At 42.2% G+C, this 14571-nt stretch overlaps 1 protein-coding gene across 1 annotated transcript in view; it reads left to right on the top strand.

Moving 5' to 3' along the window:
* LOC146869129 (butyrophilin subfamily 1 member A1-like) overlaps window positions 1–14571 on the top strand; it is an 862288-nt gene that overhangs the window by 790112 nt on the left and 57605 nt on the right. The window contains exon 6 of the mRNA XM_085627799.1: window positions 4088–4114. Coding sequence (XP_085483925.1) covers window positions 4088–4114 — 27 coding nt within the window. The remainder of the gene's footprint in view (window positions 1–4087; window positions 4115–14571) is intronic.

A 14571-nucleotide genomic window follows, 5' to 3' on the forward strand; every position in this document is an offset into this window, starting at 1 on the left:
CTAATCATAATTGCTGTGGCAAAATGAACCCCCTCAGTTTGTTCCTTTGTAAATTAAATGTTTTAACTGTTACCACTTTATTCCAATCAAGATGGCTTCAGGTGTGCCATACTTTTGTCATAAGTAAGACTGTTAGCGCTCTAGTTGTTCGTTAGAACACTCTGGGACATTCTGTCATTGGGCTATACTTGGGCTACATCTCGGTGATATTTGGGCTACATTTGGGCTCTTTTGTCTCTGGTGGCCATCTTGGGAGATTTATTTGTTATGAAGTTTACAAATTTCCTCATTTACTGCAGTCTCCTCAGTAGGAAATACTTTCAGCTTTTTAGTTTGGTTCCATCAAGAAGGCATTCAGATGTGTCACACATTTGCCATAAATTCTGAATGTTAGCACTCTAGTTGCTCATTAGATCATTGTAGTAAAGCTACTGCTCACCAGGGAAGTCTGCTGCTGGTATTCAAAGTGCATGTTTCAATCTGCATGTCAGAATTTTTTTATGAATTAGAAGAGGATTTGAGAAGTCAAAATGTGCCCTAATGTTTCTTTCTGCACCACTAATCATAATTGCTGTGGCAAAATGAACCCCCTCAGTTTGTTCCTTTGTAAATTAAATGTTTTAACTGTTACCACTTTATTCCAATCAAGATGGCTTCAGGTGTGCCATACTTTTGTCATAAGTAAGACTGTTAGCGCTCTAGTTGTTCGTTAGAACACTCTAGGACATTCTGTCATTGGGCTATACTTGGGCTACATCTCGGTGATATTTGGGCTACATTTGGGCTCTTTTGTCTCTGGTGGCCATTTTGTGAGACTTATTTGTTATGATGTTTCCTAATTTCCTCATTTACTACAGTCTCCTCAGTAGGAAAAACTTTCAGTTTTTTACTTTGATTCCATCAAGAAGGCATTCAGATGTGTCACACATTTGCCATAAATTCAGAATGTTAGCACTCTAGTTGCTTATTAGATCACTGTAGTAAAGCTACTGCTCACCAGGGAAGTCTGCTGCTGGTATTAAAAGTGCATGTTTCAGTCTGCATGTCAGAATGTTTTAATGAAATAGAAGAGGATTTGAGAACTCACTCAAAATGTGCCCTAACTTTTCTTTCTGCAGCACTAATCATACTTTCTATGGCAAAATGAACCCCCTCATTTTGTTCCTTTTTAAATTAAATGTTTTAAGAGTTACCACTTTATTCCAACCAAGATGGCTTCAGGTGTGCCATACTTTTGTCATAAGTAGGACTGTTAGCGCTCTAGTTGTTCTTTAGAACACTCTGGGAAGCTGCAGTAGAACACAAAGGAATCAACTGACAGTCTCTGCCCTTGTTGGATGTACATGTTTTACTGAGAATGTCAGACTTCATTCTCCCATGACTGAGAAAGATAAAGATAATGTGAATTTACAGAAAATATGCTCTCAGTTTAGCTTATTGATCACCTTCCAAACCTCTGTGGGAAAAGCATGAGAAAATAGTTTTCTCTCAAACATGATTCATGATATCACAGCAGAAGGCTTTTTCACATGGTAAAATCACCTTAGAACACACCACAATTCGTAAAATGAGTATGGTACCATCAACAAATGATTTATAATGTAACTAAAGTCTTAAAATCTTCTATTAACTGCAAGGCTTTTTAATGAGGTGCTATCATGTATATTGGTCCCAAGATGGCTGCCAACACTTCTTGGATGAAGTGCTGACAGCCAATCAGATCTCACGATGAGATGTGTGGTTAGGCTCCGCCCAGATATATATATGATTTTACTTTTGATTTTCTCAGGAACTACTGAACGGATTGACACCAGATATGCAAAAGGCACATCCCTGACCTGAGGACTACCTCTTTGCCAAATTTAAAGTAATTCTGTTCAGCCGTTTGGGCTGTACCTTGGACTAAAGGTCCCTATGGAAAATTGCATGGGAAAAACGCGTTTTGGGACCCCCCTTTTTTCTCAGCCCCCGCTTGACGAATCCCCCCGAGACTTTCAGGGTACAAGCGAAGCGGAGCGCCCCACCTATTTTGAACATTTCGTGAGGATTCGTCAATCGGCGCCAAAGTTATTCCAAATAGAATGTTGCGGATTTCCTATGGAAACACGGTCCTAACTATAACTTTCTACTGGCGACCGCCAGTAGATAATATATAATATTTATATATATATATATATATCCAAAGACCGCTGGTGCAACAGGAAGACGAAGTGCATCGGAATCCAAATTCACAGGCGGACACGGACCTTTGTTAAAGTGCTGAGTTTATTCGGTTAGGTTGTCGTCATAACGTTTCGGCTCGGCAGAGCCTTGATCACATATATATATATATATATACAGAGAGAGAGTTTTGCTCAATGGTTTCACGTTTTAAAAGTTATTCTGCTTGTAGTGCAGGTCGAACAGGACAATTAAGAATGACATTTCAATGATCCTTGTCTCCATAGGGATTCCAATACTCTGTCCTTGCTCTCCCTCCTTCACAACACTCATCACATCATCCACGTCATGTGTCTGATGTGCCCCAGTGGTTATTGGCATATGGCAATATGATATTAATCTGGGCCAGATTGATTGGTAATGTAAAGGGCGGGCCAGGGCCCTGCACACCGAGGAATGTACCTCATGAGCCCCCTCTTTCAGTGTAACCCCCTTCTCTGTAACTCCCTTCTCTGTAACACCCTTCTCTGTAACACCCTCCTCTGGTAGAAAGGGTTCCACCCTGCCTGAAGAGGGCAAAGGAAGCAACGCTGGGAAAGAGTTCCACAATCAAAACATAATCTGGTCGCGCGATATCGGGGCATCGTATTGTCTGTACGGGCGGGTGCAGTGACATTGGACCCAATAGAGAGACTGATCAGAGCCCCGGTGGCTTCCTCTCCGAGGCTCCATGACCTATGAGCTGCGGGAGGGTAACCAGAATATGGAACAATCATTGATGGGAAATGTTGCAAATCCATGTTGGACTGTGGGTTGGTGTGCTGTGCGGGAGGGGGGGAGAGTTTGTGGGTCTGATGTTCTGCAGACCAGGGGGGGGGGTTGAACAGGGATGCCAATTCTCATTATTCTTCTACCCGTATTGGTACCATGTATAGGGGCGAGTTCCCCGGTGTCCTTAAAATGCCAATAAAGTTAGTTGTCCAAAACAAAAAAAAAAAAACATAATCCGGTCTCTTGTTGATATGTGTCTATCAGCCCATAAACGTCTACAGACAGCAAATGCGATTCTCCTTCAAATCTAAAATGTAAAAGTCCGTGGGCAATAAAACAAGCCCAACCCTAACATGACATGTAAAACAATTTACAAAAACATTAGTTGACATTTCCATTGAGTTCATACTCCATATGTCATAAAAAGCAGTCGGAGATAACACTCCCACAGCATACTAAATAACACACAAATGGAAAAAGTGTTTTAACTTTCAAATTCGCCCCTGGGGAACGGGGACATTTCACATTAAGTGATGTAACTCTACACATAAGTCAGTCTGTCTCTCAGCTCTTCTGTAGTTAAACAGCCGCGACCTGTGCAGGTAAGAGGGATGGGCGGTAGCGCCCGGTGGGGGGGGGGGAGGAGGGGGGGGGATTTCAACAGACTACTAACGAGAGGGGAAAATAAATAAATAATTCATTTTCCCTCATGGCCGTCTGTGGAAATCCCCCCCCCCTCCCCCCCCTCCCTCGCCACCACCCAGCCTCGGCTGTAGCTAAAACTGATTTCAGGTCGGGGACCACCTTTTATAACCAATTTGTTGTATTTCGAGACATATCACAAACCGTGCTTGCGTCATCGACCTGGTCAATGGCACGACTATACACACCAGCAGTCAATCGAATGTTGCTTATAAAAGCACAAGTATTTTCCATTTCGATACAATAATCAATACCTATCTATCCTATCTCTATTTTTTCAAATTATCCAGAGGTTTTTAAATACATTTATTTTCTTCCTATTTAATCGGAAAGTGAAACTTTACTTGAGAAAGAATTTACACATTTCAATAATGTATTCCTTGCATTTTTGTAAATTTATGATAAATTGTTTCAGCAGGAGTCTGAGTTGAATGTGTTCTCTGTTCATATTTAGGCTGGAGACGAGCACGGCGCTTCGCAGGTAAGTGACGCCTCTTTTACCCAGTGATCATATGTGGGTTCTTATTCTAACCCTAGAATCTCAACAACAGTTAAAATAAATCGTTTTGATCTCCAATCATGAGCTTTTTCTGTCAAGAGTAATTACTGATCTCACTGGTGTTACTGTCTCTGAATGCCCGGATGTCGGTGCCTCAGTGCTGCATCCGGTGCAGACCTAAACTGAAGGGTGGAGCTTTCCCTGGGTGCTGGATCCTAATCAGTGACATCACACAAAAGTATGACAGTCCCACCCCCCCCCATCCCCCTGGAGAATGTGATATTCATTATCTTTGGGATGAGTGGAGGCCCCTTCGAAGTGTTGGGGCCCCTGCACAGTGGGGGCTGCAGGGGCATGTATTACAACAGTGCTTCTCATTCGGAGAGTCTCTGCTTAGAATGAGGAATAACCCTGCCCCACAAACCCTGCTTCACAAGTAGTTGATGCAACGCAGGACAGCAAGCAAAGTGGCTGCACTGCTTTACTTGAACTGGAGCGAGCAGAACTGCGCCATATGAAACAAGCATTTGCAATGCAATAGGTCTCGCATTTGCCAGAGTTTAAGCTATTGACATTGTGAATGACAAGGCCTGTTATTTATCTGTTTTGATAATTAACACATAAATAAGTCATTGTCATTTACAATGCCAATAGCTTAAACTCCTGTAAATGCGAGACCTATTTCATTTCAAAGAAGCGTCCGCCATTTTCACGGGCTGCTTGGAAAGTAAAAGCGCGCATGGTGCGCTGAATGCTGCAGGAAAGCATGTCGTGCCTCCAGTAGGAGAAACTCATTAAAGAAAATAGTGCTTACAGATTAAATACGAAGTAAAAGGGCTAGCCCTCATGGGAGTTTACAAATGAAGAGAAGGAGGTACTAAGGAGGGACAAACAAGCCTATTAACGAATCGGAAGCCAGCATTTACAAATGACAACAACGCAAGCCAATGAAAAATATGGGTGGAGAGTGAGCGGAGCTTCATGTCCATACTCAAATACAGCATTGCTCCAACTGGGTATGTCTGTGCCTTCCATGCAGTGTGGGGTTTACAGAACACAGAAGCGAATCTACACATAGCAAACACCTGGTCCGATGCCTTTTAGCAGTTAATCAAGGTATCAATCAATTTCTGACAAAACAATCATCATAACTAATGTGCTTGCATATTAATTTATTGGACAGCATATGAATTGTCTCCCACCATTGATTTACCCCAAAATTTAATATCTTAAATGGCTAATGTAATAGATTATGTGCTGTCTGGCTAAAAACGTACAAGGTCCCAAAGGCGAGACCTATTGGCTATGCCAATGCTTGTTGTAAACAAAGGTGTCTTGCAGCGAGATGTGCTAGCTTATACTCTTGCTGGGTCAAGCATAAAAAAGTGGTTATGATGTCAAAGTAATACCTCAAAGGTGATAACTGGGAGGAGGAATATAGAGTAATGAAGAATACCAGTAAGTAATCCGCTCACACTGAGGGGACAATTGTTTTCTCCTCTCAAAGAGTACCGCCAAAGCCAGTAAAATGCCTCACATAGGTCAACTACAAAAATGGGAAGGCAGAGATTTCATATTTCCCAAGTACCTCTCCAGTTGCTTTTTTCTATTTGCAGTATAATTCATGTCGGTATTACACTGAGACTACAAGTCTCACCATGCAAAGAAAAAACGTGGCCTGGACGAGCAACTTCCCTACTGACCAGGGAAATTAGGGTGTTCTGGGAAATGTCACATATAAAACTTAAAAGCCACGAGGAAAGCATGTTTATTATCGTTCGGGAAATGAGCTGGATGTATTGAAGGAATAGCGTTCTGCCAACTCAGGTGTGAAGGTACCAGGCGTGGACATTAGACTTACCTCCTATATGAAGATCTTGTACATCCGACTCTAAATTTCAATGTGCCAAGGGAAACAAGCATTGGCCGCACGGCCGTAAAAGTAACAGCCACGTGGCCGTGAAAGCAAAAGTAATCGCGATCAAAGTTGAAAGTGATCGCGAGGATGTAACGCGCTGTGTGGTAAGCACGCAAGTTGTGCACGCGCAGCAGTGATTGCCGGCTGCGCGCGTGCACGCTCGCGTGAACGCAAGCGTTAGGCCAGCGCTGGTAGCACTTTGAAATCCCATATACATAATGTCTCGCCTGAGACAGCGCATGCGCTGGCTCAGGCGAGACCTAAAAAGATGCAGCCATGTGTGCCCTGGCATACCTGTGGCAGCGCTTTCAGCAAGCATGCGCCAACGAAGGCGCCATTGTGACATCGCCCAAGGATGTCTGCGTTGTTGTCAGAATGGTTTTGAGCAGGGAGGGGACCAATCCTGTACAAAAAACTATGCTTTTAAGGCAATTACCTTTCTATATGTGTTCACACGAGCAAAACGAGAAGCAATAAAAATATGTCTCCTTGTTACGTCAGCTTTAGGGAGGCACAATATTTTGGAACAAATATATGTCTACAATATTTTGTAGATATTGATTTGCATCCAAATCCATGGGTTGATGCACATATACCACCAATGAGATGCCCTCTAGATGCAACGTAATGCAATGCAGTGCAGCGTGCCGCGTTGCATTACTTTTAGTAACAAATTATCATTTGTGTTGGTTTGTAAATATGAACCTGGATTTTGTTTCAGGTCTGAGTTAAGAAAGTAACTCGACTGAACATCTTTGTAAACCTGAGCCATAGTTTCACAGATTGTCTGTCTTTTCAAGTACTTTTCCCATTCACATTGTGCTTCACTAAAATGTGCGGGAAAATCTGCAAAATTTACTATCCTGGACTAGACACAGAATAAGCCTTTTAGTATCAATCCCAATAAATTACAAACTATCTTAATGAATCTGTGTCGATATTTAAGAAACAAGCCATCGTATTTTTTTCAGTTTCTGATATAGCAAATTATCTGTTTGGGAAAGATTTTAAATTCTAGTTTCCGGATTATTGAAAAAATCAAGCCTGGATGCACGTTGGTGGTAATCGGTCATTATTGATTCAGATTTAGTCTTCATTTCAGTCTGTCATACACTTTGTTCGGTCAGTTTTGACCATAAAAGCAAATAAAAAAAATCTGCATAAAAACACATTAAAACATCTACATAATACAGAGATGAATTTCATGACGCATGCACAAGCATTTCATAATGTATAGTATTGCACAATCTGCATGTTCAAAATGCCACGAAGGTAAGGGCGCGATACAGACCGGGGGACTCTCTCAGCATGAACCTAATAATAAAAACCTCATAAAAGGGTCCCCTCTGTTATAAGGAAGGAGCGGGGGCTCTACCTCGGTTATAAAGTTTGCTACATCAAATAATAATTTTTAAAAAGCATATAAATAGCCAGGTAAAAACCCTTAACATTGGCCTTCTCCCGAGAGCATACTTCTGAGCCTTAACGCTCAACGAATATAGCTAATCACTGAATCGCAGGTAGAATCTGTGTCTAGACGCTGTAGAAACTACAGTTCTTCTTTATGAAATAAAATACCTTGGTATTGCAAAGTAGGTCACAGGAAACGTTTTCACCTGGTACTGTGGTGAAGGTTTGGGGGTGCCAACAGATGTTATGTTATGTTAACAGGGGTTTTATAAAGCGCACAGCTACTCTACTGAGTGTCCCGGCGCTGAGTGAGTGAAGACTAACATAAAAGGGAGGGGTAATATGCAGGAAACTTAGTGGTAAGTTATTGCTGAAACAACCAGGGCTTTTCTAAAGGAAAGCAGATCCTGAGGTAGTCTCAGAGCAAGTGGTAGGTTATTCCATAGTTTACCCACTTGAAGCTGAAAGGAGCGTCCTCCTATTCGGGAGTGCGTCACCACCGGAGTGCAGACTAACGTCAAGGAGGCGGAACGAAGAGGGCGGTGAGGATGGTAAAATTGAACTCTCTTCCTCAGGTAGGGGGCTCCAGAGCCATGTAAGGACGTGAAAGCCAACACCAGGGCCTTAAACTGTATCCGCTTACGAATCGGTAGCCAGTGGAGAGAGTTCAGATGAACAGATACCCGAGTCCTGAGGCCAAGAGATAGAATAGCCCTGGCCGTAGCATTTTGCACTACCTTAAGGCGGGTAAGCAGATACTCTGGGAGGCCAAGATATATATATATATATATAGCCCAGCCTGGAGCCAATCAGGGCCTGTTTGAGATCTGAAGGAGGGGTACAAATTGTTTAAGCATTTTCAAAAAGCCAAAGCACGGACCGGCCACCGTCTGAACCTGTAGCTTCATGCTCAGGGAATTGTCCAGCTTTACACCTAGGTTTTTTACGGACAACACCGCGTTGGCCGGAGGGTGCATATCCTGAGGCCACCAGCTCTGCCACAGGTTGTTGGATGAGCAGCCAAAGAAAATGATTTCCGACTTGTCGGAATTACATTTGAGTTGATTCTGTTGGAGCCAGGAAAACAGGTCTTAATAGCTTCCCCCTTAAACTCTGAATCTTTGACGCATGTAAAAACTATTTTAGCTCCATGCGACTCAGCAAGACGAGCCAGAGGAGACATGTACAGATTAAATAAGGTAGGGCTGAGAACCGAGCCCTGAGGTACTCCCACCTCCAAAGGGGGGATTAGTGCTGAAAAAGGGGGAGCCAGTTTGTTGGCACCCTGACAAAAAAGAGGCAAACCATTTGAGTCCCGTCCCTCCAAAGCCAGACTCCTGGAGTCTCATTAGGAGTCGGCTATGGGGGACGGTATCAAAGGCTGCCGAAAGATCCAATAGTATCAGCATAGCCTTGCCGCCCCTGTCCAAAACGTCCTAGATAGACTCCGAAATTTCCAGGAGTGCCGTTTCGGTAATAAAATTTGGGCGAAACCCAGATTGACTTTGGTGCAAAATGTTGTTTGTCTCTAGAAAAGCAGAGGTGACTGAGTGAACATATGTTTCCAATACTTTGGAAAAGGAAGGCAGGAGGGATATGGGCCTATAATTAGCAGGTGTCTCAGGATCCATGTTAGGTTTTTTCAGGAGGGAAGGTACGTGTGCTTCCTTCCACTTGCCAGGGACAAACCCCTGCTGCAAAGGAGGTATTCAATATCTGATTGACATAGGGATTAATGGACGTAGCTATTGCTGCCAAAATAGACGCAGGACAGGGATCAGATGGAGCACCAGATTTCAGATTCTTCAGGATGCCTAATGAGGTTACCAGCGGAAAAACTCCGTAAAGAGAGGCACAACGGGCCGAGGGGAAGGATGGGAGGGGACCCTGGCCAGATTATTAGCCCAAAGGGCGATAGGAAATGTATCCTGGATCTTTCTGATTTTTTCAGCAAAAAAAGCGGCCATCTGATCCACCCAAAGTGCTGAGGGGGAGAATGTCCTAGTTACTGCCTTGGGGATGAGAACTCCTTTACTCTTTTAAAAATCTCTTTATTGGTATTCCCAGCTGCCTCTATTCTTGATGAGAAGAAAAATAATTCTCCTTGAGGATAAGTTTGTGGTGCGACTTAAGTGCTTGTTTATACACAGTTTTCTCCCTAATTTCGAGTCTTTTACAAATACTCCTACTTTCTTTAAGAGCCGGAGTAAACCAGGGAGCAGAGACTCGTTGCTAAGTTAGCATGAGTTTGTACATTGCATCACCGCCTCTGTGCCGCTTTTGCACACGACACTACATGCCTTGGTTCTCGTAAACACTTTGTTTTCGCTACTTCACATGAGAACTGTCTGCCCTTCACTATTATGCTGCGCTCTGAGTTCTCGTCTGTACATTATGTTCAAGGCCAAAAAACAACTCCACTGGTTAATCGTCTTTGGTCTGTCCCATTCACATATAGACATAACATGGAACACAGCTGCGCTTCTGAATTTTCAAGTGTTTTAATGTTGCACAGAGGTAGTTTTTTAGACACTTCGAGAAAACCTTTCCAGGAGGAAGAGCTGTGCTTGTACAGAAGATGTAAATCCTATCATCTAAGACTTGAGGTAGGGGGTTCCGCTGTCCAAGCCCAGAGGACTTCCACTAAGATAATAAACATTGCTCTAAGCACGGGGAGGGTGGTAAGGCGCTATATAGCTTAATCCACTGTCATTTATTATGTTATCCCCTTTCATATTATACGGACTTATAACGATGCTGATTATATTGTTTTTATGCATTTCTTTGCTAGTGTTAGCAAGTGTGCTGCATGTCAGAGCTCGTTAGTTGAAATAAACATTTTAAACTATACAGTGTCTCTGAGTACTCACATTGTGAACATGTATGAGTGTTAAGCGAAAGAGTGTCTTGTTCCCGCGAATACTGAGAGGAACTGAGTCGCTTGTTCTAGGTTGTCTAATCATTGGTAGCTTCGCTGTAGACTGAGAACGAATGAGATACTATAGCTAGCCGGATAGGGGTTCTGGGTTCTGAGGAGTGTTTCTGGTACACCACAACACACTGAGGTCCTGCTTTCCTGTGCATAGTTCTGTATATGTGCAGAATCCCTGCAACAGTAGTATACAATCTCCCAAAAACATAAAATGAGTTGGTGATTGCGGTGCGAGGGGGGTCGCACGGGCAGCTAGTCAAGGAAGTAGACGAACAACCTATTAACAGAAAGGCAGCTAGAAAGTTCACTGTGCATAATCTCAGGCGTGTAAGATCAAATCTATATTCAGGGTGTCTGATCCGCAGTAAATATGGTTCCACCTGGTCAGTAGTTTAAATCAGTGTGTAACGGAGGACAGTGTCCATTGCTAGAGATCTTGCAATCCTACCATCATAAAGAGGCTTATAAATCAGTGTGTAACGGAGGACGGTGTCCATTGCTAGAGATCTTGCAATCCTACCATCATAAAGAGGCTTATAAATCAGTGTGTAACGGAGGACGGTGTCCATTGCTAGAGATCTTGCAACTCTATCATCATAAAGAGACTTATAAATCAGTGTGTAACGGAGGACAGTGCCCATTGCTAGAGATATTGCAATTCTACCATCATAAAGAGACTTATAAACCAGTGCGTAACGGAGGACAGTGTCCATTGCTAGAGATCTTGCAATTCTACCATCATAAAGAGACTTATAAATCAGTGCGTAACGGAGGACGGTGTTCATTGCTAGAGATCTTGCAATTCTACAATCATAAAGAGACTTATAAATCAGTGTGTAACGGAGGACGGTGTCCATTGCTAGAGATCGTGCAATTCTACCATCATAAAGAGACTTATAAATCAGTGTGTAACGGAGGACAGTGTCCATTGCTAGAGATCTTGCAATTCTACCATCATAAAGAGACTTATAAATCAGTGTCTAACGGAGGACAGTGTCCATTGCTGGAGATCTTGCAACTCTACCATCATAAAGAGACTTATAAATCAGTGTGTAACGGAGGACGGTGTCCATTGCTAGAGATCTTGCAATTCTACCATCATAAAGAGACTTATAAATCAGTGTGTAACGGAGGACGGTGTCCATTGCTAGAGATCTTGCAATTCTACCATCATAAAGAGGCTTATAAATCAGTGTGTAACGGAGGACGGTGTCAATTGCTAGAGATCGTGCAATTCTACCATCATAAAGTTACTTATAAATCCGTGTGTAACGGAGGAGAGTGTCCATTGCTAGAGAAACTGCAATTCTACCATCATAAAGAGACTTATAAATCAGTGTCTAACGGAGGACAGTGTCCATTGCTAGAGATCTTGCAATTCTACCGTCATAAAGAGACTTATAAATCAGTGTGTAACGGAGGACAGTGTCCATTGCTAGAGATCTTGCAACTCTATCATCATAAAGAGACTTATAAATCAGTGTGTAACGGAGGACAGTGCCCATTGCTAGAGATCTTGCAATTCTACCATCATAAAGAGACTTATAAATCAGTGCGTAACGGAGGACAGTGTCCATTGCTAGAGATCTTGCAATTCTACCATCATAAAGACACTTATAAATCAGTGCGTAACGGAGGACGGTGTCCATTGCTAGAGATCTTGCAATTCTACCATCATAAAGACACTTATAAATCAGTGCGTAACGGAGGACGGTGTCCATTGCTAGAGATCGTGCAATTCTACCATCATAAAGAGACTTATAAATCAGTGTGTAACGGAGGACGGTGTCCATTGCTAGAGATCTTGCAATTCAACCATCATAAAGAGACTTATAAATCAGTATCTAACAGAGGACAGTGTCCATTGCTAGAGATCTTGCAATTCTACCATCATAAAGAGACTTATAAATCAGTGTCTAACGGAGGACAGTGTCCATTGCTAGCGATCTTGCAATTCTACCATCATAAAGAGACTTATAAATCAGTGTGTAACGGAGGACAGTGCCCATTGCTAGAGATCTTGCAATTCTACCATCATAAAGAGACTTATAAATCAGTGCGTAACGGAGGACAGTGTCCATTGCTAGAGATCTTGCAATTCTACCATCATAAAGACACTTATAAATCAGTGCGTAACGGAGGACAGTGTCCATTGCTAAAGATCTTGCAATTCTACCATCATAAAGAGACTTATAAATCAGTGTCTAACGGAGGACAGTGTCCATTGCTAGAGATCTTGCAATTCTACCATCATAAAGAGACTTATAAATCAGTGTGTAATGGAGGACAGCGTCCATTGCTAGCGATCTTGCAATTCTACCATCATAAAGAGACTTATAAATCAGTGTGTAACGGAGGACAGCGTCCATTGCTAGAGATCTTGCAATTCTACCATCATAAAGAGACTTATAAATCAGTGTCTAACGGAGGACAGTGTCCATTGCTAGAGATCTTGCAATTCTACCATCATAAAGAGACTTATAAATCAGTGTGTAACGGAGGACAGCGTCCATTGCTAGAGATCTTGCAATTCTACCATCATAAAGAGACTTATAAATCAGTGTCTAACGGAGGACAGCGTCCATTGCTAGAGATCTTGCAATTCTACCATCATAAAGAGACTTATAAATCAGTGTCTAACGGAGGACAGCGTCCATTGGTAGAGATCTTGCAATTCTACCATCATAAAGAGACTTATAAATCAGTGTGTAACGGAGGACAGTGTCCACTGCTAGAGATCTTGCAATTCTACCATTATAAAGAGACTTATAAATCAGTGCGTAACGGAGGACAGTGTCCACTGCTAGAGATCTTGCAATTCTACCATCATAAAGAGACTTATAAATCAGTGCGTAACGGAGGACAGTGTCCATTGCTAGAGATCTTGCAATTCTACCATCATAAAGAGACTTATAAATCAGTGCGTAATGGAGGACAGTGTCCATTGCTAGAGATCTTGCAATTCTACCATCATAAAGAGACTTATAAATCAGTATGTAACGGAGGACAGTGCCCATTGCTAGAGATCTTGCAATTCTATCATCATAAAGAGACTTATAAATCAGTGTGTAACGGAGGACAGTGCCCATTGCTAGAGATTTTGCAATTCTACCATCATAAAGAGACTTATAAATCAGTGCGTAACGGAGGACAGTGTCCATTGCTAGAGATCTTGCAATTCTACCATCATAAAGAGACTTATAAATCAGTGCGTAACGGAGGACAGTGTCCATTGCTAGAGATCTTGCAATTCTACCATCATAAAGAGACTTATAAATCAGTGTGTAACGTAGGACGGTGTCCATTGCTAGAGATCGTGCAATTCTACCATCATAAAGAGACTTATAAATCAGTGCGTAACGGAGGAGAGTGTCCATTGCTAGAGATCTTGCAATTCTACCATCATAAAGAGACTTATAAATCAGTGTCTAACGGAGGACAGTGTCCTTTGCTAGAGATCTTGCAATTCTACCATCATAAAGAGACTTATAAATCAGTGTGGAACGGAGGACAGTGTCCATTGCTAGAGATCTTGCAATTCTACCATCATAAAGAGACTTATAAATCAGTGTGTAACGGAGGACAGTGCCCATTGCTAGAGATCTTGCAATTCTACCATCATAAAGACACTTATAAATCAGTGTGTAACGGAGATCAGTGTCCATTGCTAGAGATCTTGCAATTCTACCATCATAAAGACACTTATAAATCAGTGTGTAACGGAGGACAGTGTCCATTGCTAGAGATCTTGCAATTCTACCATCATAAAGAGACTTATAAATCAGTGTGTAACGGAGGACAGTGTCCATTGCTAGAGATCTTGCAATTCTACCATCATAAAGAGACTTATAAATCAGTGTGTAACGGAGGACAGCGTCCATTGCTAGAGATCTTGCAATTCTACCATCATAAAGAGACTTATAAATCAGTGTGTAACGGAGGACAGCGTCCATTGCTAGAGATCTTGCAATTCTACCATCATAAAGAGACTTATAAATTAGTGTCTAATGGAGGACGGTGTCCATTGCTAGAGATCTTGCAATTCTACCATCATAAAGAGACTTATAAATCAGTGTCTAACGGAGGACAGTGTCCATTGCTAGAGATCTTGCAATTCTACCATCATAAAGAGACTTATAAATCAGTGTGTAACGGAGGACGGTGTCCATTGCTAGAGAT

This window comes from Triturus cristatus, chromosome 1_1 (genome assembly GCF_964204655.1).
Source record: "Triturus cristatus chromosome 1_1, aTriCri1.1, whole genome shotgun sequence".
NCBI classification, from domain to species: domain Eukaryota; kingdom Metazoa; phylum Chordata; class Amphibia; order Caudata; family Salamandridae; genus Triturus; species Triturus cristatus.